At 38.6% G+C, this 21,355-nt stretch overlaps 1 protein-coding gene across 8 annotated transcripts in view; it reads left to right on the forward strand.

The window, feature by feature from the left end:
* Window positions 1-21,355, forward strand: part of slc4a4a (solute carrier family 4 member 4a) — a 77,800-nt gene that overhangs the window by 46,794 nt on the left and 9,651 nt on the right. For all 8 annotated transcript variants that reach the window (XM_007257705.4, XM_022664856.2, XM_049470391.1 and 5 more), the window contains 12 exons: window positions 1,463-1,620; window positions 2,769-2,856; window positions 2,989-3,143; window positions 4,754-4,867; window positions 7,644-7,818; window positions 10,145-10,278; window positions 10,701-10,972; window positions 14,277-14,347; window positions 16,072-16,257; window positions 16,457-16,570; window positions 17,593-17,754; window positions 19,560-19,738. In XM_007257705.4, coding sequence (XP_007257767.1) covers window positions 1,463-1,620; window positions 2,769-2,856; window positions 2,989-3,143; window positions 4,754-4,867; window positions 7,644-7,818; window positions 10,145-10,278; window positions 10,701-10,972; window positions 14,277-14,347; window positions 16,072-16,257; window positions 16,457-16,570; window positions 17,593-17,754; window positions 19,560-19,738 — 1,808 coding nt within the window. The remainder of the gene's footprint in view (window positions 1-1,462; window positions 1,621-2,768; window positions 2,857-2,988; window positions 3,144-4,753; window positions 4,868-7,643; window positions 7,819-10,144; window positions 10,279-10,700; window positions 10,973-14,276; window positions 14,348-16,071; window positions 16,258-16,456; window positions 16,571-17,592; window positions 17,755-19,559; window positions 19,739-21,355) is intronic.

Genomic DNA, 21,355 nt, shown 5'->3' on the forward strand with positions numbered 1-21,355 from the left:
GTAAGCACTATCCAGGTATTTTTTTGCATCTTTATACTTTATACTTTATACTAATAGATTCCTGCCCATGTAGTAAGTCAATGCTAACAGTCATTGTATTTAACCTAAGTTTAGGAGGGTAAGCTGATGACTGATATAGGGTCCATTAAAAAGATATGATAAAAGGTGTGATAGTGTGAAAAGATTTTGTGAGAATTTTGGGCCACTGTACCTGCTGTGAGAGAGTAGCCTAAGGTTAACGTTTGTTAGAAGCATTAACCAAACCTCAAACTGGTTTTATCAGGTTATAAACACATGAAGTTTACCTGGCTGTGTTGCTGTAATTTTACTGTGCTTTAACTGCTCTTGTTAAATCTACGTTAATGTGTATTTTAGCATTATGAGTATCATATGTGTCACTGTAATCTTTTTTTAGACACACATGCTTGTCTAAAGAAATAATAAAAATTAATAAAGGACATAATACTTCTCTGGAGCAAAATTTTATGTTAAGACATTGCCTACTAACATAGTGAATCAAAGTCCTTAAATGCCACACCTGCTGAAAGAAAATCAGTCTGCTCCTTAATACATAAGCAGCTAGTGCAACTTGTGTCCTCAGAGAGAATGTCCTTGGGTGCTTAGGGGTGAAGTTTTTCCACTGAAGTGTTCTCCAGTCAATCAGTAACCCAGTAGTGCCCATATTAGACTAATCTGACATTTATGGCTTTTTTTTTGTAAGTATACTTGTGCTTGTTTTATGAATGTCTTAACCGCTAATTATATGATGTTGCAGGCAAGCAGGTACTTATATTTGTTAACTGTTTGTTTACAAAGATCAGATTTCTTACCTAAATGAACTGTTCAACTTTTGAAAAAAGTTTTTTAAATACTTTATTACATAATATATTAATATATGTTAATATATTACATAATATATATTACATAATATTAATAAGTGATGACCTTGGAGGCTTTGATTAAAGATAAGTTGTCCAATAGTATCTCTAGTTTCTGATTCAGCTGGAGTTGGGAGAGAATGCTAATTGTTTTTAGTCTGTAAATCTGAGCTTTGGCACGAACGCAAAGGTTGTATCCACTAATGAAACTAGCTTTAAAGTTGGCCTTCAGCATCTCAGTGGTACTAACAGCATTACTCCTTAAGAAAGGTGTAATTTAGTGCATCTGTCTGGGTTACCATTGGTTCCTGTGGAAAGAGAGGAAAGGTATGCAAGACTAATAGAAGGCACTTGCTGACTAGCAGCCTCATGTATGCCCATCTGCTCCCATAATTTCTATCACATGGACAGTTGTAAGTGTTTCTTGAATCCCATTAATGTCTTCTCTGGCATTTAAATGGCTGAATGGTCTGTATTTCTGAAAAGCTGCAAATGCTTCATTCTCATCTCATTGTTCGATGTTTGCTGTGTTTTTACTGGATTCATTAACTTAACAGTGTGTGGCTGTGTGTGTGTCTTTTCAGCTGAAGAACAAGTTCATGAAGAAGCTGCCAAGAGATGCAGAGGCCTCCAATGTGCTGGTCGGCGAGGTGGACTTTCTGGACACTCCTTTTGTGGCCTTTGTGAGGCTGCAGCAGGCTGTTATGCTTGGAGCTTTAACAGAAGTGCCAGTTCCAACCAGGTGAGATCAGCAGCAGTGCTAAATCATACCTTTCCAAACACAAAATCTTCAAAAATATATAACATTCCCTTATCATACCATACATGAACCACCTTATTGTTCCTGTACTTTTCACTTTGACCACATAGGAGCACTTTTTGTGTTTCTGTGTTTTTTTGTTCTGAAATAATAGATTTGTTTAGCCCAAATCAGGACCCCATAGATCCACTGAGCAGCTGGCGGTGGTGTGTTAGGGCCCTATCTTACACATTGCACAAGGCGCATCACAATGCTCATTGCTTTTTTTACACCCCGCAAACAGTCTGTTTTCACACCTTGCACCTGCACTGTTAAAATAGCAATGATGCTTATGAATATATTTACACCAATGGGTGTGGTGGTGTGGAACTAAGATGTGTTCAGGTACATTTCTGGCATGCTGCTGAAAACACAGGGGCATCGCTGATGCATATGTGCACCCCCCATTCATAACAAACGCAAAAATAAACAGAATATACAGAACAAAATAACATTGCTGTTCTCATAAATTCCCAGCTTAAAGGGAATGTGATGCAAGTGATATGCTGATTGTTTTTTTTTCACGTTACACCCAAAACACACCCATGATTAATTAATAGAATTACTACAGGACTTTTGCATGTTTTGAGTCACGCAAGGCGTATTTTTTGCACCATTGTAATTCCTAACAAACAATGACACACTATAAATCAAGCTGCATGGCACACAGTTGACTGGTCACCTATAGACCTCTAAAATAGGCCCCTTAGTGTGTGTTGGTGTGAATGAATCAGACACAGCAGTACTGCTGGAGTTTTTAAACACCACAGTGTCATTGCTGGGCTGAGAATAGTCCACCAATCAGAAATATACAGCCATCAGTGTTCCGTAGGCTGCATCCAGGGGTGAAAGACAAGAGGATGCCCAACACAAACTGTGAAGCAATAGGGTGAAAGGAGGCTAAAAAAGAAACAAAAGGATCCTATTTTCTCAGTGGAGCTGATAAAAAATGGACAATGCATGTAGAAACTAGAGAATTGTGGCAATAAAGTAGGTGATCTGTATGTCTTGCTGTGTAAAGTAAATGCTCATAACCTTAATTAACCCCTAACACTCACAATAAGGTAAACTCTCTGAATCTGCCCATTCAGGTTCCTGTTCATTCTCCTCGGGCCAAAAGGAAAAGGAAAGTCATATCATGAAATTGGGAGAGCAATTGCCACCCTTATGTCTGATGAGGTAAGAAAAGCTGGGTATTCACGTCATGATATGTTAATATATCTATAATAGATGCGTGCAAACCTTCTGCTCTGATATGAAGTTGTGGAAAAGTCTAATCTAATCTGCATGGCCTGTCATTTCTTTATGAAGGTCTTCCATGACATTGCATACAAGGCCAAGGACAGACAAGACCTCCTTGCTGGTATCGATGAGTTCTTGGATGAGGTCATAGTTCTCCCTCCTGGTGAATGGGACCCTGCCATCAGGATAGAACCTCCAAAGACTCTGCCATCATCTGACAAAAGGTTTTTAGACTTAGATCTGGACCTAGTTGTTTTGTTTTTATTCTGCTCATTCATTTACAGAATCCTTTACACAGTTAAGATAATCTGTCCTCAGTGTTACATTGGGTTAATCCTCACCATTGGATTTTCAAAAGCATCGGCTAAAGATGATAAAGAACAAAAAGAAAAAGAGATAGAATGAGGGGGAAAAAACATGATAATTGTATAACCCTTTCACTTTACCTACATGTGCTGAAGCCAGAAGCTAAGAAGCTGTTTTATAAATCCTTTGAAGCCAGTATGTGAGTTCCAATTGAAGGCAGACAGAGCCAGACGAGAGGAGAAACAGGGTAACAGTTAATGAGATAAGCCATGTCATGTCTCTTTGGCTTCAATTTAAGTGATAGCAGGCCGCAGTCTCTGTCTCTTGGTCAACCTGCGCTTGTACCTTGGGCACAGTGCAACCCAACACAATCATACTATGTGCTATCATACTAATGGTGTGAAATGTCATCAGGCTGACGTCTGAAAAAATGGCATTAACTTAGATATTTGATTGGCTTCTCTCTTGATAGGATTTTTGTTGATGTGGTGAGACTAGTTGCTGCTGGAAATGTGTGAATTATTTTTAGATAAGTTATCATAAAACTCTTTGATGTACAAATAGCCTGTCTTGTCTTGTTGGGCACTGGTAATTGATATATAGCCAGTACTGATGCTTAAAGGTTAAAGGTTGGTCATTATAAAGAACTAAATAGACTTCATCTACTTTTAATCAGGAGAAAAATCACAGCTAGAAACCCTGCCATGAGAGGCAAAACATGTGGCTGCAGGATGTCCTGCACATATCGCTGAGCTATAAGTGTTACTTGTCTAGTGTTACTTGTCTAAATGTTATCACTACTAGGGGTGACTGGCTGTCGTATGCAATGCGATGGCTGCCCTGATTATCACAGCGGCATTTAAGTTGATGTGTCACTACACAAAAAGGTGGGTTGCCAGATTGACACTTAGTGGCACATGATGTTGGGCCTTACTCTGTAGCTGATCATTCAATATATACACTTGCAATGTCCAAAATTCCTGTCTCTACTATGCTAATACTTGTGGTAAATTACCCAGCTATGGTTAGCAGCCTTACTGAAGATCAGTGATTACCTGTTCAGCAGAAAAATACCCATCTCGCCAGTTTTCATGTCTACATCACCATGTTTGCCAGCCATTGTCTATACCAGGCAACCCTGAGTGGGAAAATAGGACTGACAAGAGCTGTTGGGTCTTAAACTCAGGACGTTTCTGTATCTCATGATACATCCTGATCATCATGTTATGAGCTACTACAGAAAATATAATCCTGTATGGTCCTTTAAAATATATATTTTTTTTAATTAGCCTGTTGTATAAAAAAAATCCCATTCTGAACATTCATATATATATAATTCATATATATAACGTTCATATATATTAAGCTTCTTAAATTATTGTTCTGTTACTTTTATTATCCAGGGTGTTTTTTCTTAAGACTTTTTTGTCACAAAATACTGACAAACTGAGGCCACTCTGAGGACACTGTTTTATTGACTGTCCTATTCAGTGTCCTTCTGTCTGCACTGTTTGTGTCTGTTCTCCAGGAAGAATATATATGCCGGAGGGGAAAACCCACAGATGAACGGGGACACGCCTCACGATGGAGGACATGGAGGCGGGGGGCACGCAATCGGGGACGAGCTGAAAAAGACGGGACGGTAAGTCCCTAAGTGCCCCTAGTTTCTTCTTTTTGTATTATGTTGTCCCCTCAGGTCAGTGGTTCTGAAAGTGGTCGCTTAAAGGGAACACATTAATTTTTGGACAAGTGGACAAGTGCAAGTGCCAGTGTCCCTAAAGGTTTAGAAAGTAGAAAAAAAACATTTCTAATTGACCCATGGCTGGGAAAAATCACTTTAGCAGCTTAATTACTGATGCAGTTGCTAATAATGTGTGTGAGGAACCACAGGCGGATTTGTGTAGTATGGTGTAGATAGTGTAGACCATAGGGCGGCAATAGGTGGTCCGCAAGCGTGAAACATCTGGCCCATGAGGTTGTTTGAACTAATGAACGATAATGAAAAAATAATCAAATAAAATGCTTCTCTGTTGAACTTTAGTTTACACGTCTTACCTGTGTCTCTGTTGCGCTCGGCGTGACTTTAGTTTCCACCTATTCTCGTTTTTCCACCCGTTCTCAGGCTCCCTATCTCTTTATAAGGCGTTTTTTCCCACCCATATCTCAATTCAGTAGCCTGAGCAGTGGTAGTATAATGAACCGCTAACCTGATGACTCGGGCTTGATCCCCGCATGAGGAGGGGTGTGTTTATTTATTTATTTTTTACATTCTTCCTGGGTTTACCTGCTCAATTTTCCAAAAACAGATTTTTTTTTGTGGCCCGCCACATAATGGCTTGGAAAATATCTGGCCCACGGCCAAAACTAATTGCCGACCCCTGGTGTAGACCACTGAACCAGCTCCAGGTGCTTTATCATATTAAACATTACTATCAGTGTGTCCTCTGTTTACTACGTAAACACTGTTATCTTCAGACACTGTTGACATTAGCCTGACATTACACCACTTTGAATTGATAATGTAACACTATGTCTTCCTCATGCCCTGTTCACACATATCTGGATATTTTTAGAGCATTTTCATTTATTTGTCTACCTTTGGCCTCCTGTCTACACAAAAAAGCGGTTTGTGGTCACTATGAACTTTAACTTTTTCGAAGATGCTAACAATTTTTGCAAACTCAAAAACACAGAATCATAGCACATGCATGATTCTTTCTGATCAGTTCAGATTTCCAGATTTGTATAGGTAATAGCTAAATACTATTCTGTTACAAATATAAAATTCTCTGTTCAAATCCAGAATCTGTAATTTCATTACTTGTGTAGTAACACTGCAACGTAATCATCAACGTCAACTATAAAAATTGGTCTACACAGAATTTCATTGTCGACAGATCATTAATGTGTGATGGAGCGTAGTACACCCCGTGGGAAGGGTATCAGATAAGAGACCAGATAAGAGATGAGACAACAGCCGTACTCACTGTACATCAGCTCATCATACATTTAAGCATAGTCTCAGTGTCTAAATCTCACATTTATTGCCTTCTGTTGTCCTTTGGAGTGATAGTGAGAAAGCAGGCAGTGAGTTACCTTGAGCTGCAGCCAGGGTTGCCAGGTCCAGTAAAATATCCTGCCTTAAAGTCTGTTTAAAACCTGCCCATTAGCTCTTAAACTAACCCAATACCGAGGGTTGCAACAGATGTTTATAACACAGACATTTTTATTTAAACAGCTTGCAATAACATCTTTTTGGCCGCCGTGATAAATATAAAAACAGACCAAAAACACACACCTCTTTTTTTTTATTTTCACCCCGACTATCAAATAAGCCCAGTTTGGCGGGAAAACCGCAAACCTGGCAACTTGCATTACAAAGGCAATTCAGGAGTGCAACACACAGGTAAAAATCAACACTAAAAGAAGTAAATACTAATAAATAAACAAATAATATGTATTAAACTGTATATGTAATAAACTGACATTAAATTATCTATTTACACAAATTAATTGTCAGTATAACTATTACAAAAAAGTTCCTCGCAATAGAAGAGATTGATATTTTAAAAAAAATCAAAACATGGTCAAATTCAAAGGAATATGTAAAGACATATGAAGAGATGTTAAAGTAGTAATATATGAGTAGTGTGTAAAATGGGGTTAAACCTCTGGTTTCCTTCTTCCTGGTGCTGTTTTGACATCTTTCTTTATAAGGTACTATTGTCCCATATAGGGCTAGATTGCTCATGAATGCACTGTTGTGTTAATAAAAATTATTGTGAAAACCAAAGAAAGGAAAAGAAAACTTTTAAATAAATATCTTTTAAAATTTTTAAATATATACTGCCTTGCCAAAAAAAAAAGTTGCCACCAAAAAAAAGTTTATACACTCATTTCATTTCATTGGCATTGTTTCGATAAGCTTCTGCAATGTCACAAGATTTATTTCAATCCAGTGTTACATTCATTTTTCACCAAGATCTTGCAATGATGACGGTAGAGTCTGACCACTGCACAAAGCCTTCTCCAGCACATCCCAAAGATTCTCACTCTTTCATAATTCCAGCCTGATGAATTCTGGCATTGTCATCTTGGAATATGGCCTTGTCATCAGGGAAGAAAAAATCCATTAATGGAATAACCTGGTCTATATTCAGTATATTCAGGTAGTCAGCTGACCACATTCTTTCAGCACATACTGTTGCTGAACCCAGACCTGCAGACCAACTGCAGCATCAACCCCACATCATTTACTTACTTAAATCCAGGTGGCAACTTTTTGGCCAGGCAATGTGGACAGGGCCCCATTGACACATTATAGCTCTACTTTTTAGTTTATCTGCTTACCACATTGACAAAAATGAAGAGAGTTCAACATTAACGTAATTTGTTCGTCCATTTAATCTCTGTTTCAGATTCTGTGGAGGCCTTATACTTGACATCAAAAGGAAAGCCCCATTCTTTGCCAGCGATTTCTATGACGCAATACACATCCAGTCTTTGTCTGCCATTCTATTCATCTATTTAGGAACAGTCACTAATGCCATCACGTTTGGAGGACTGCTTGGGGATGCTACTGAAAACATGCAGGTGGGTATTATCATAAACATTCCACACTAAATTTTATGACACATTTAAAACCTGCTTTAGGGACTGATTTATGTTAGCATAATTCTATATTAATTCATGTTTTATCATAAATGTTGATGGTTTTTACTAATCTACTAATGTCCAAACATTTGACTGGTATTGTACCAGTTATTTGGTGGGGGAGAGGGGGAGTTGTAGCCACTCTAATCAGTGTTTGGACAGAGACCCAAAACGTCACCCTCAGCTGTAAGGAAATTCAAAGGCATATATCAGGCTGCTGAAACACCAGTGTCACTGTACACATTCTGTTAGTTTTACATCACCATGAACTGACAGGCCGCTGTCCAAGAAAAAAGTTTTTGCTCCAAAATCGACACCTTCAAGCTCGACTAAAGTTTGCAGCAGACCACACACACAAAGAGAAGGCCCTCTGGTGGATCTTTTTTCCCTTTTTGAGACAAAGCTCTTTGGAGGAGTAAAAGTGAGGCATTCAACCCCAAGAACACTGTACTCACTGTTCAGCAGCAGCAACGTGTTCTGGGGCTGTTCTGGAACTGGTACAAAGTGGATGGAATAATAAAAAGGTGGACTTCCTCAGAATTGGACACAATTAACCACAGTTTGGTGTTCCAGGACAGTAAATCCCAACACGCATCAAAGGTGATTGTGGAATTGAGAAAGCAGACTTATATTGGCCTGAATAGTGTTTAATAGTCAAGTCTGTCCCAGGATACCAACAAATGAAATTGGGCACTACCTATTCTGGCCAGTAGTATGGTGAAATATCCAACCAGAATTCTACCAAAAGCTTTTTAATGGCTACAGTAAGCATCTGATCATGGTGCAACTCAAATATGAAACGTGCACTTTGTGTCATTTCAAAATGTACAATTTAGAAAAGGCTGGCACAGTATTAGTTCCCTGCAGACAATGAAAACCCAAAATACTATAATGTTGTATTTGGTCATTTTCATTTCATTCACCAATATACATCCATTCCCATTTCATTCACATTCTAAAAAAGTATGGGGTCGACATTGTTGGATTTTTGGTTAAACATTCTCTGAACATTCTTTATAAGAAACACGTCAGGACTGCAGGCAGACTAGTCCATTGGACTAGTCCACTAGTCCAATTTTATTCTGCAGCTGTGATGTTGTAATTTGTGCAGCATTGTTGTTTTGCATTCAAAAAAAGTTGTTCGTGGGCCGCTTGATGAAACAGTGTGAAAGCCTGCAGCAGCAGTAAAACTGTGTATGAGTGTATATGTATGTGACTGTGTGTGTCTGGGTTGCCTGCTTGTTCATCAGAATGCAGAGAAGAACATTTAAACACACACAAGTGAGCCCAGCAGGCAATATTGAGGGTGGCAAAATGTATCAACATCATGCTTATTTATCGTACGATGAGTCAATAACGCAATTATAGCATGAAAATACATACATGCATATGTTATATATATATACATATATGCACAGGACAAGGATGAGTCATGACTTTCTTTAAGGACCATTAATGTACTGAATAAATGTACCCCATTTTATATAAATACTTTTTCATTTTTTTTATTATTTATTCATGTCAGTCTATGACTGAAGGCATATAAACTGTTTTCCATTGTCGAACAAGCATTCGTCTACCGATCATGACCGCGGTCTAAATCCATTCAGTATATTCAGTTAAATACATGTACAAGCATCCAGAAGTACAACAAGGTAAACTAGTTAAAGTGTTTTAAAATCTGGCTCTACTTCGAAAGATTCATCCACACTTTTTTCCTTTAAATTGTTGACACACCAGCACTGTGCTAGGGCTTTTTCTCTTACTCTCTCTTACTCTGTCTCTCTCTCGCTCACTTTGTCTCTCTCTCACTATTTTTTCCCTTTAATACAGTAAAAAGACTACCGGTACTCTGTCAGACCTAAGCCAGCAACGAGTACTTTTTTTTTGACTAGCCCTTTTTTTGCCCTTTTTTAATTTTTTTCATTAGAGTCTAGAGGGAGTCCAATACATTCTGTTAATAACCTTAACCTGAATTAATCTAGTGACAGTATCACGTAACACTCTTAGAATTATGCAAAATACTGACCCATTCCTTTTCCTCCAACATAATACTTAAACCTTTTTCCCATATAGTTTTCATAAAGTTTAACACTTGTGCACTTGTGATATTAAATATGTATGTTGTATTGTTTTCTGCCCCAGCAAATTAACAGTTCAAAGAAATGACTGAAAGCTTCATGTTTGTCATGACATTCAAGCCTATTATAAGTGAATGTAAACATCTGACCACAGCTTACCTGAATGAATGCTTGTCTCTCTGAAGGGTGTGCTGGAGAGCTTTCTGGGCACAGCTGTTTCTGGGGCCGTCTTTTGCCTCTTGGCAGGGCAGCCTCTTACCATCCTCAGTAGTACAGGACCTGTACTCGTCTTTGAGAGACTCCTCTTCAACTTTAGCAAGTATGTCACCTTTTTTTGTACCCATGTAGTAGTTACAATAACCTTAAAAAACGGAACATTCCAATACAAATGGACAAGTGTTTATTTATGGAACTAGGCCTGTTCCAATAACTGTTTTTAGTGGACGATTGTCCCAAGTATTATTGTAATGTTTTTTTACTGTAATTTTTTATTTGAAAATAATTATAATGATTATATATATATGCATTTGTTTTGCATTTAGAGAAAAGTTACAGATGTCAGTGTATCGCTTGATTAAACAGCGTGAAAGACTATAGCAGTAACACAAATATCACGATAGGCCTATATGAGACTTTTGTTTCTAGTGCATATTTTGTTTGAGCACTGTGAAATAATGTGTCCTGAAAACTGAAATGAATAATTTAACTTACTTACCAAAAAACATTCTCTTGTTTCTGCAGGGACAACCAGTTTGACTACTTAGAGTTTCGACTGTGGATCGGCTTGTGGTCGGCTTTCTTTTGCTTGGTCTTGGTGGCCACTGATGCCAGCTTCTTGGTGAAGTACTTTACCCGCTTTACAGAAGAAGGTTTCTCTTCACTGATCAGCTTCATCTTCATCTATGACGCCTTCAAGAAAATGATAAAGCTGGCTCACTACTACCCCATTAACTCAGACTACAAAGTTGACTACGTCACACAGTACGAATGCATGTGCATGGCACCCACTTTAGGTAAGAACTGATACTTACAAATATTCCTGTTGCTGAAGTTTTTAGTGCTCATTATTTCTTTTTTTATGTGTCATAAAAAGCAATCCAGTCAATCCAATCCAGCCTCAACCCATCAGCCTAAAAAATTAGGGCAGGTTATGCTTCAGTGAGAGTTAGTATGGGTCTCCTTTAAGGGTGGTCAGGCATGCCACTCTTTCAGTCTACAGCAGATGTTGCTAGTAAAAGGCAGTGCTGACCACGCATAAAGAACATCAAAATGTCCCGTCCATTTTTCAGTGAACTGATGCATATTACAGTGCTTACTCACTGAAGCAAAATTGATGCAGCACAAAGTGACCTTTTTTCCTTGGGTTGCTTGGGCAAGCAAGTGGCATGTTAGTATATGCCCTAGATACCTGAACACTGAAGGCTAAATATAATCTTACCTAACATGATTTAATACTGTGTTGAGAAGATTTGTTGACATTTTTGCAGAGGAATTGAGGCTTCCAGGACTTGCTACATTGTCTGATGGTTTCTACACAAATGCACGGCTAGGGCTGGGTATTGAAATTCGATACCAAAAGGCACCAACCAAAATGTCTTAGCATGAAATGTCTTGAAACAAAAATGTGCCACACATGACACTGCCCTGGTGCACCCAGTAGCAGAGAGCGAGCAAAGAAACGTGGACAGTGAGATAAACATGTCAAAGTGGTCTAAAGTCTGTCTCTACTTTAAAACATTCATCCACACTTGATTTTATTTTATCAACACGTCTCTCATGTACTCTCTCTCTCTCTCTCTGTTTTTTTCACTTACTCTCTTTCTCTCTGTGTGTCCTGAGATATTCTAATATAGTAAACAGACTCTAGTCTGCAAGACCTAAACCACACTACACTATTATTACTGTCTCTCTTCCAAACATACAGTGAACTGCCAGCATTTAAAAAATGAATCGTGTTTTAAATTAATTTTTAAGTAATTGACACCACTAATGTAAATATCTTTTAATTTTTTTAATTAATGTTGTTTATTATCTTTTTCTGGCAGGGAGTAGCACAAGTACTACTGTTGTTTTTGTTTTAAATAAAGTGAACAAATGGCTAAAAAAAATCATATCGGTATCGAAAAATTTAAAATGATCCCCAGCCCTATGCACAGCAATTAGAAGCATGCAAACAAAACAATAGATAAGTCAATCTCAGGCTGAATGTTGATTCTTCATAAAGGATCCACGAGAGAAACAAAAATCTGTGTGCCTTTTGACAGTTTGGCTGGTATAGAACAAGTCAGATTTTACAGGGTGGTGTAGAGCTTGACATCAGTATTAATTGACCAAAGAGGTCTTGGGTTTTTTTCATGAAATGCATTGGTCACTACCTACTAAAAATGCTTTAAGGAGAGACAACCGGTGAACTAGCGACAGGGTCATTTAGGTTATGTGTGTGGGGCTCTCCTGCCTTTAATGTAAACATGATTATTATGTTTTTATACACTATAAGCCTTACTTAAAATCCTTTAATTTCGCAAGTATTACCAGTGTGTATAAATTTTACCAGTCCAGTATTAAGGAGCAGTAAAGCCACTCCGCTCGTGTAGTGTCTGTTATCAGTGCTGTCAACAGCTTTCCATCCCTCATATGCAGCAGCTGCCACTGTGTATTTGTTGAGTTAGTCAGGATGTTCACGTGTGTGTGTGTGTGTGTGTGTGTGTAAAGGCATATGTTTGTATGAGCACACACTCAGCAAGAATAAAGGGCTACGCTCATGGTGAAGCGGAGGTGATGGGTTACCTCCCCTGTGAGTGGGCCAGTGGGCGGGCACTCTTTATCCTCATCCACCACCCATTGCCTTCCTCTGAAGCGGCACACTTTACCCTCCCCCTGGTTTCCCTTAGCCCCTCACAGACATGCACCAGCAGAAACAACAGCTGGGTGGAAATTAGTCCCAGTTATGAACTGCTGAAGCTTTAAGACTGTTTAAAGATTTATGTCAAAGAATTGTGGTGAGCAGGCAGAGAACACACTGTGGGATGCCACACCTGCCATGTGTGGCTCTTCAACAGCAGAAGGAAGTGTTGGCCTAAGTGGGATAGGGGGGCTGATCAAATTTTGCATAATACCAGAATTGTCCTTATCCCTTTTGGTTTGATGCCCACTATGATTTTATTAATTTAATACTGGTTTCTGGTCTAAAAGAGTGATGTTAAAATTGGCAGTGTGGCTAAGATTGTAGAACAGATTAAACAAAAAAAACAGTACCAATTAAAAAGTTTGGACACACCTCAAACTCAAGGTGCAATATTCTGCACAGTAGATTAGTGCTAAAGTCATTCAAACTATGAAGAAAAACATATAGAATTATTTAGTAAACAAAAAGTGTTAAACAAACCAGTTTCTCTTGCTTAGATGACAGTTTTGCACATCTTGGCTGGATTTTCTCTTTTGCAATGGCTTTCAGTTAACAGCTGTGCTGAACTTGTCAAAAGTTGAATTTCTTTCACTCTTAAAGTGTTTGAGAGCATCAGATGTGTTGTGAAGAGGTAGAGTTGGAATACAGTGAATAACCCTAACTACTCAACTACGTAAAAAGAAAAAGGACTTGAAATGAAATAAAGGTCAGTTCATTCGAAAAGAGCAGTCGCAAGAGCTATTAAAACCTTATGATGAAACTGCCTCTCATCAGGACCTTCGCAAGAAAGGAAGACCAAGAGTTCAACAGTACCCCAGATAAGAGCACCTAAATGCTTCACAGAGTATTCTGGTTTGTTTTTAACACTTTTAAGTTACTACATGATCCCTTATGTGTTCCTTCATATTCTGGATGACTTCACTGTGAAACATGGTGTTGGGAGCATCATGATTGATGAGTTGATTGGAAGACAGATGGAGCTAATTACAGGGCAATCCTGGGAGACCTGAGTGAATTACATTGACCTTCCATCAAGACAATGACCCTAAACATACAGTCAGGTTTAGATCAAATGATATTCATGTGTTAGAATGGATCAGTCAAATTTTACACCTAAATCCCATTGAGCTTCTGTGGCAAAACAGAAAAAATATTAATCACAGACATTCTCCATCCAACCTGGCTGATCTTGAGTTATTGTGCAAAGACGAACGGCCAACAATCTCAGTCTTTAGATGCTTAAAGCTGGTGGAAACATACCCTAAAAGACTTGCAGCTGTAACTGCACCAAAAGGTGGCTCTTCTGAGAAGAATCCTGTGTTAATCACGTTAATTAAGTGAAAAATGCAGCCTTTTATATTTCTTGTGGTATATGTATGTCATTCTCTCCCTTTTCTTTCCTTGCCTTTCAGTAAATGGATCGGAGATGTACAACGATCCAGTGGATGGATCATCTTCCTGGTTCTACAACTACACCGATCTAGTAGGTTATGCCTTTCCTTATCTCTCAGATTTGTGCCGTTTCCAGCGCGTATATTTGTGCAGTGTGAAGCTGCCTTAACACTTATCACCTAAAATCTGCTGGTGCTCTCTTAAGTGTAGCGCAGGTGTACGTGTAATAAACAGAGTTGCACGGCTGCGAGCTGTGAACGCAGCACAGACCGCATGTGCAAACAGCATGGAGCAAAGACAGTGTTTGTTCATAGCTGTGGTAATTAGCGTTAATATTAGCCAGCTAGCGTTAATTAGCTGGCTAATATAGCAGATTAAAATGCACCTTAGCAGCAGGTTAGCTCAAATAAAATGAGTATATATGATAGATGGGTCGGATCGAGACCGGATCATGTTCTGATCACAAGCGAACCGCTCCCTTTTAATTTGCACCTGTGATTACTGTTTTCACATCGCTCAATTGTACCGCACTAAGGGTACAAGCGAACCAGAGTCTGTTGTAACAGGACCAAATAGTACTGATGTGATGTTACAGTTTAGATTAAACAGGCCAAATATTCATTGGATTCATGTGAGACAAATAAAGTAAAACTTTAAAGTCACACAGCTGAGGAACCCTGTAATCTTGCACTATTTTGTCTTGTCCAATTGAAATTTGGCCCATTATTACACTTCTATAAAAAAAAAAACTTTTGACACTGCTACATTATTCTTTGGCAGATGAAAAATTGGGCGTAGTCACAATGGGCTCATTCAGCTCATGCCATCAGTTGGAGCTTGCTGAAATGAAATGCCCTGACACAATGCCTGCCATCATCTGGGTGACTTTGAAAGAGTTCTCAGGTCTCGCCCTGACCCCATTGTGCAATATGGAACTTGAGCAGAGTCAGATTTTACAGATTTGAATATGTTTCATATGACTTTTCAGTCAACACTATTCAGTTTAATAAATATGTTGTGTGAAAATAATTATCGCTTTTGCTATTTTTTGTTACTATTAAGAGAAGAGTATCGAAAAAAGTGTTGATTGGCTATTGGTATCAAAATTAGAGTATCGTATAGGTATTGCTGTCCAACATTTTAAAATGATACTCACCTATTGAATGTTAAAGCTGATGTTTGTAAGATTTGGGATTAAGGGCCCTCTTTCGTGAGAATAGGTAATTGCACCGAGCATGCAGAAGAATCATTTTAAACTGGGTGGGTGTGATGCGGTCTCCTTTCAGAGCAGATTGTTTTTTGGGTTTTACTATGAGTGAATGAGCTACTGAGGTCTGAGTTTTCCCTTCTGAAGTCTCCATTGCTCCACCAGCTGCTCGCGTTCAGTAAAACTGAGCCGAATCCTCTTTTAGAGGCTGTATATGTGACCTAAGTACATAAAGACGTGTGACGTGAGCAGAAGAACTCCTGCAACAAGGAACCCGACACCCCAGTTTTTAGAATGAATATTTTAGTCTTAGCAGAGATGGTGGTTCCAGCACACTGGTACCAATAAACACAATATTTTATCCCTTCTCCACTCAGAAATGCTTCTGCTTTCAGTTTTAGAAACAAAATAATACAGACTGCCACTTTAAATAGATAATGGCTTTAGAAAATATTGGAAGTTAAAGTGGGTTTTTAAGTCTAAATAAAGTTTAAGCTCATACCAAAACGCCACACACCATAACACAACCTATACATTATCTTAAATAACCAGTATTGTGAGTATAGTTTTCACAGCTTAACTAAAGTGTCTGCTTTTCCATCCAACAGCCCTTAAATACTACCTGGTCCTCACTGTCGAAGAAGGAATGTCTGAAGTACGGCGGCGAGTTGGTGGGCAAGGCGTGCGAATACGTACCCGACATCACCCTCATGTCCTTCATTCTGTTTTTTGGCACCTACACCTGCTCAATGGTTCTGAAGAAGTTCAAGACCAGCCCATTCTTCCCCACCACAGTAAGCAGACACACAGTTCTCTATTTCAGCTAACCAACAGGGCAGCGTGATTCCTATTCTCTTAGCTGCTATCTGTACTTAATCCATTTACAATAGCTATGGATTAAGAGGGCAGCGATCTGACTGTTTGATCTAATTCCATCATAACATCTCGCAGTCATTTGGTTGTTAATACTTATACTGTTTATTCTATTGCTAGGTGAGGAAGCTAATCAGTGACTTTGCCATTATCTTGGCTATCCTAATCTTCTGCTGTGTCGACGCTTTGGTGGGAGTAGATACACCCAAGCTTATAGTGCCAACTGAATTTAAGGTGAGTAACTAAAGGAATGGAAAATGGTATTTTTCAGCTGGGTTTTTATACCATCTTAACTTCTGAATATATAAATAAAAAAATCTATACAGGCTTTTGCAGTATATATCTTTGCATATATATATAAATATATATATATATATATATATTTTTTATATACTATCAGTCGAAAATTTGGACACACCTTCTCATTTAGTGTTTTTCTTTATTTTTTAATTTCTTTATTTTATTTAATATGAAAACAATAAAAAAAAAAAGAAATGAGTGTACAAATGTTTGCATCAACAAGTTACACATGCTTGCAAATGTATTCCCACCCCTTAAACGTTTTCTGCATTTTGTCACCTTACAATCACTGGTAAAAATATTTTATTATGATTTTAAGTCATAGACCAACACAAAGTAGCACATAATCGTAAAGTGTAATGAAAATTATACATGTTTTTTTTTTATTATTAAATCAACAATCTGAAAAGTGTGGTGTGCAAAAGTCTTCAGCCCCCCTATATCAATACTCAGTAGAGCAACCTTTCACTGCAATCACAGCTGCAACTCTTTTAAGGTATGTTTCTACCAGCTTTGTGTATCTGAGATTTTTGCCCATTCTTTTTTGCAAAAGAGCATCTGTTAACAGCAATTTTCACGTCTTGCCACAGAAGCTAAATGGGATTTAGGTCAGAAATTTAACTGGGCCATTCTAACACATGAATTTTCTCTGATCTAAACCATGTATGTTTAGGGTTCTTCCCAGTCTCAGGTCTTTTGCAGCCTCAATTAGGTTTTCTTCCAGGATTGTTCTGTTCTTTAACCAGGTTCCCAGTTTCCTGTCCCTGCTGAAGAAAAGCTTGAGATTGTAAGGTGACAAAATAAGAAAAGTTGTATAAAAGGTGTATAAATACTTCTGCAAGCCACTGTAAATCAGATAATTAAGTACAGATATTCAGTTGCAATCCGTCAGTTTAGTAAATGTATTAGTGCCTTCTCTGATTATGTAAACCTCTCTCCTCTCTTCTGTTCTGCAGCCAACAAGTCCTCTGCGTGGCTGGTTTGTGCCACCGTTTGGGGGTAACCCCTGGTGGGTTTACCTGGCGTCGGCTCTTCCCGCTCTGCTGGTGACCATCCTGCTTTTCATGGACCAGCAGATCACCGCCGTCATCGTAAACCGCAAGGAGCACAAGCTTAAGGTAGAGAAAGCACGGCTGGGTGTTGAGCTTCCGGGCCGGATGATTTAGCACGCTCACTTTGAGCTTCCCGGGAGCTCAGGAAAAACCTGCGGCGCTGTGAGCATCCACGGCCAGCCACACGCTCTGAGCCAACACTGCCATATTTATAGATCTCCTGTGAACAGAGTGTTATATTTACACTCCTCCTACTTTGTTTTTAGGAAGTGAGTAAGAAGGACTTGGAGCCAAAAATAGCTTCGTTTCAGCTGGTCAGTTGAGTCATATTGATGGCAGGTGTGGAAAAGTCATCTAAAAAAAATTGTCCCTTTTTGATGTAGATCAAAGGCTCTGATGCAGCCTTTCCACTGTGAGAGCTCCACACTGGTGGTCTTTGAATTCTTTTGTTGTGAAAACTCCCAAGCATATGACATGATACCAGGGATCATATGCAGATTTGTGTTATGAACTATTTTCCTCCATTCAGGCTCTGCTTATTCAGTAGTCTCCATCAACTGACCTCTTTGTTGCTCCCAGCATGAACGATTCTGAAAAGCTCAACAACGAAGCGATTGTGAAGCGGCTGAAGACAATCCATTCATTTCTTTTTGAGGAATGTAACATGATACTTGCTTTGTAACAGTGTCCTCCTCCCTGCAGTACCTCAAAGCCTAGTTCTTATTTTTCAAATCTTAGTCCTGTGTGCTGGATTTTTTGTTTATGGTTGGTAAAAATCCCTATCATTTGTTTTAATTAGTTAGGCTGTGCAAAATCAGCCAATCTGGTCACATTTTAATAGATTGGGTATAGGCTATTTCAGTCCCAATCCAGTGTAGTCTTCTTTAACTACAGTGTTCAAAGCGCCATCTAGGGTTAAATATTACTGCCCAGTCGGCAGTGAGGAACTATTTTACAGTAAAACAAAAATTAATAACTAGGGCTGTCAACATAAAGTGTTAATGCATGCAGTTAATCTGGAAAATAAAGTAATTACATGACAAAATTGACAGAACTTGGTGATGCATTAGCAGTTTTATTTTTGCAACATTACAAAGCAATGCTTTCTGTTAAATTCAGGTAGATTACATTTTATTTATGCTGAAGTTACGCCATTTTAATTATAATTTTTAAAATATTTTTCAATACAAGGTTACAATACAAGTTTTTATCCTAAAGAACATTTTGGGAAACACACCTTGATTGGTATCAAGTGATCATCAGTATTAAGAAACACAAATCGGATTGGCGTGCATAATAACCTGCTCGGGACATCCCTAGTTCGCATGATTATGAAAAGCAAAGACTAGACCATGACATTTCTGCACATTTAAAGTGGCAGTTTGTATTATTTTGATTCTAAACTAAAAGCAGTGGAGAAGGGATAAAATACTGGGATGTCGGGTCGCTTTTGGCCTTCTTCTGGCCACGTCATGTGTCTTTACATACTTACGTCATACGTACAGCCTCTAAAAGAGGATCCGGCTTAGTTTTACTGAACGCGAGTGGCTAGTGGAGCAATGGAGACTTCAGAAGGAGAAAAAATTGAGTAATCCGCTTTGAAAGGAGACCGCATCACACCCACCCAGTTTTAAAAGACTCTACCGCATGCTCTGTGCAATTACCTATTCTCACCAGAGAGGTCCCAAAATCCCAAAACTTACTGACATTTGGTCATTTAACACAAGCTCAAGCCACAATAAGCCTTTAATTCTGGTGCAACAGATGCTAGTATAATGCTACAGTACAGTATTCTAGTTCTTCAGCAACAAAAGATCAAGACACTGAGAATATCAAACCTGTAACCTCATTTGTCTCTCTATTTTCTGCAGAAAGGTGCAGGTTACCATCTGGATCTGTTCTGGGTGGCTATCCTGATGGCTGTGTGCTCCTTCATGGGCCTGCCCTGGTATGTAGCTGCTACCGTTATATCAATAGCCCACATTGACAGCTTGAAGATGGAGACAGAAACCTCAGCTCCTGGAGAGCAGCCAAAATTTTTGGGGGTCAGGTAAGTTTCTACAGAGACAACACATAACATGAATTATTCAGATAGAGGTTGTGTTTATCCTGTGTCTGGTTGTGGTATGGTGGCATTATCTGAATGGAAAGTATAGGCTTATATCATTGGTAAATATGGATTAAATTTAAATCATATATACAGTACACCATACAAAGCTATGAATGATTTCCATCAGTTTAATAACAGCCTGCTCTACGTGTGGAGCCGTTAAAGTGGTGATCTTATTTGCCGCTGCACTGTGGAATTCAACTCAGTGGGGCACTTGTGTTTAAAAGGCTGATTATTTAGTTAGACTTCAGGGAGGCTGTATTGATGCAGCTGTAAGCTGCACAAATATAAACAGTGTTAGCAGACGCAGACTTGTGAAAAATACTTCTGACATGTACAGAGACTAACAGAAATACTTCAGTTGCATCAAATAATGTATTGTGTTAATTCCATTTTTTTTTATTCTACATTAATTCCTACATTTATTTTTTTCCATTGTAGACAGAATGAACCCAAGAGATTTCTTGTTTTGTCTACTCAGCTTTTCAACATTTACATTCATTCCTGTGTTTCACACCAGCAACACATTCAAAAAAGTTTTGGATAAAAGATAAATTACTTCTTACGGTTACGTGTCCACTAGCACTAGAATGAACACATCCTATTCATTTCAATAGAGAGACCACCGCATGCCGTGGTGCATGTTGAACAATAAAGTTTAGCAGAGCTCAGCTTTATTCAATTGAATCCGGCTGCAACGCTGCCTACAGCCAATAGGTGAAACACCTATGAATTTATAGAACTATAGATAGATTATACAATGAGGTCTTAAACTTATGACTTATCTTTAAGGATGAGGATAATCAAAATTAAAATATTACAAGACATTTAAGTGTCAGAAAGAAATACAAGGAAACTAAATGGGCTTGGAGGTGCTACTGTGTGTAGTGCAGGTGATGACACACCCATAGCAGTGTTGTTGGACTGGCATAATACACATTGTTGCACTATGTTCAAAACTTTTAGTTCCACCATACAGAGGAGAACCTGAATGATGTTCCCATATGTTCCAAGCTATGTATTTGTTGCGCCAAATACGGGAGAAGAGCTTCAGTTTCATCATATTTACCTGCCTTCATCCAGAAACCACTAGAATCAAGACTTTCACCGTTATCCATGCACATCCAAACCTCCGTAGCTGGAGTACATTTGCAGCCAGTAAACAGCAGCCAAGAGTCATACACGAGGAGGAAAAGAATGAGGAGTTGAAAAAGAACAGAAATATGGTTGTTATAGGTAGGCAAACACAGGGAGTAAGATAATGCTTTGTGTAGATGTAAATCTTTAGTACTCGGCGAGAAGTGAATGGAGTGAGGGTGTATAAAATTAATATTCTGGTGATTTACTTCCTGGTAGTGCTGTTTGCAGTGTCATGTGCATGATGTCAGTGTGAGGTGCACCGGAATTTGCAGGAATGGATGTATATTAACAAATTTTAAAAGGCTGGCCAGACAAAACTTTTTATTATTTCCATTTTTCATACTGTTCCAGCTTTTACTGGTTTTGGATTATAGTAAAATGTACCATAATTAAATAGGGTTTGCATTGTTTTTTTTG

The sequence above is a fragment of the Astyanax mexicanus genome, chromosome 22 (assembly GCF_023375975.1).
Source record: "Astyanax mexicanus isolate ESR-SI-001 chromosome 22, AstMex3_surface, whole genome shotgun sequence".
NCBI lineage: Eukaryota > Metazoa > Chordata > Actinopteri > Characiformes > Acestrorhamphidae > Astyanax > Astyanax mexicanus.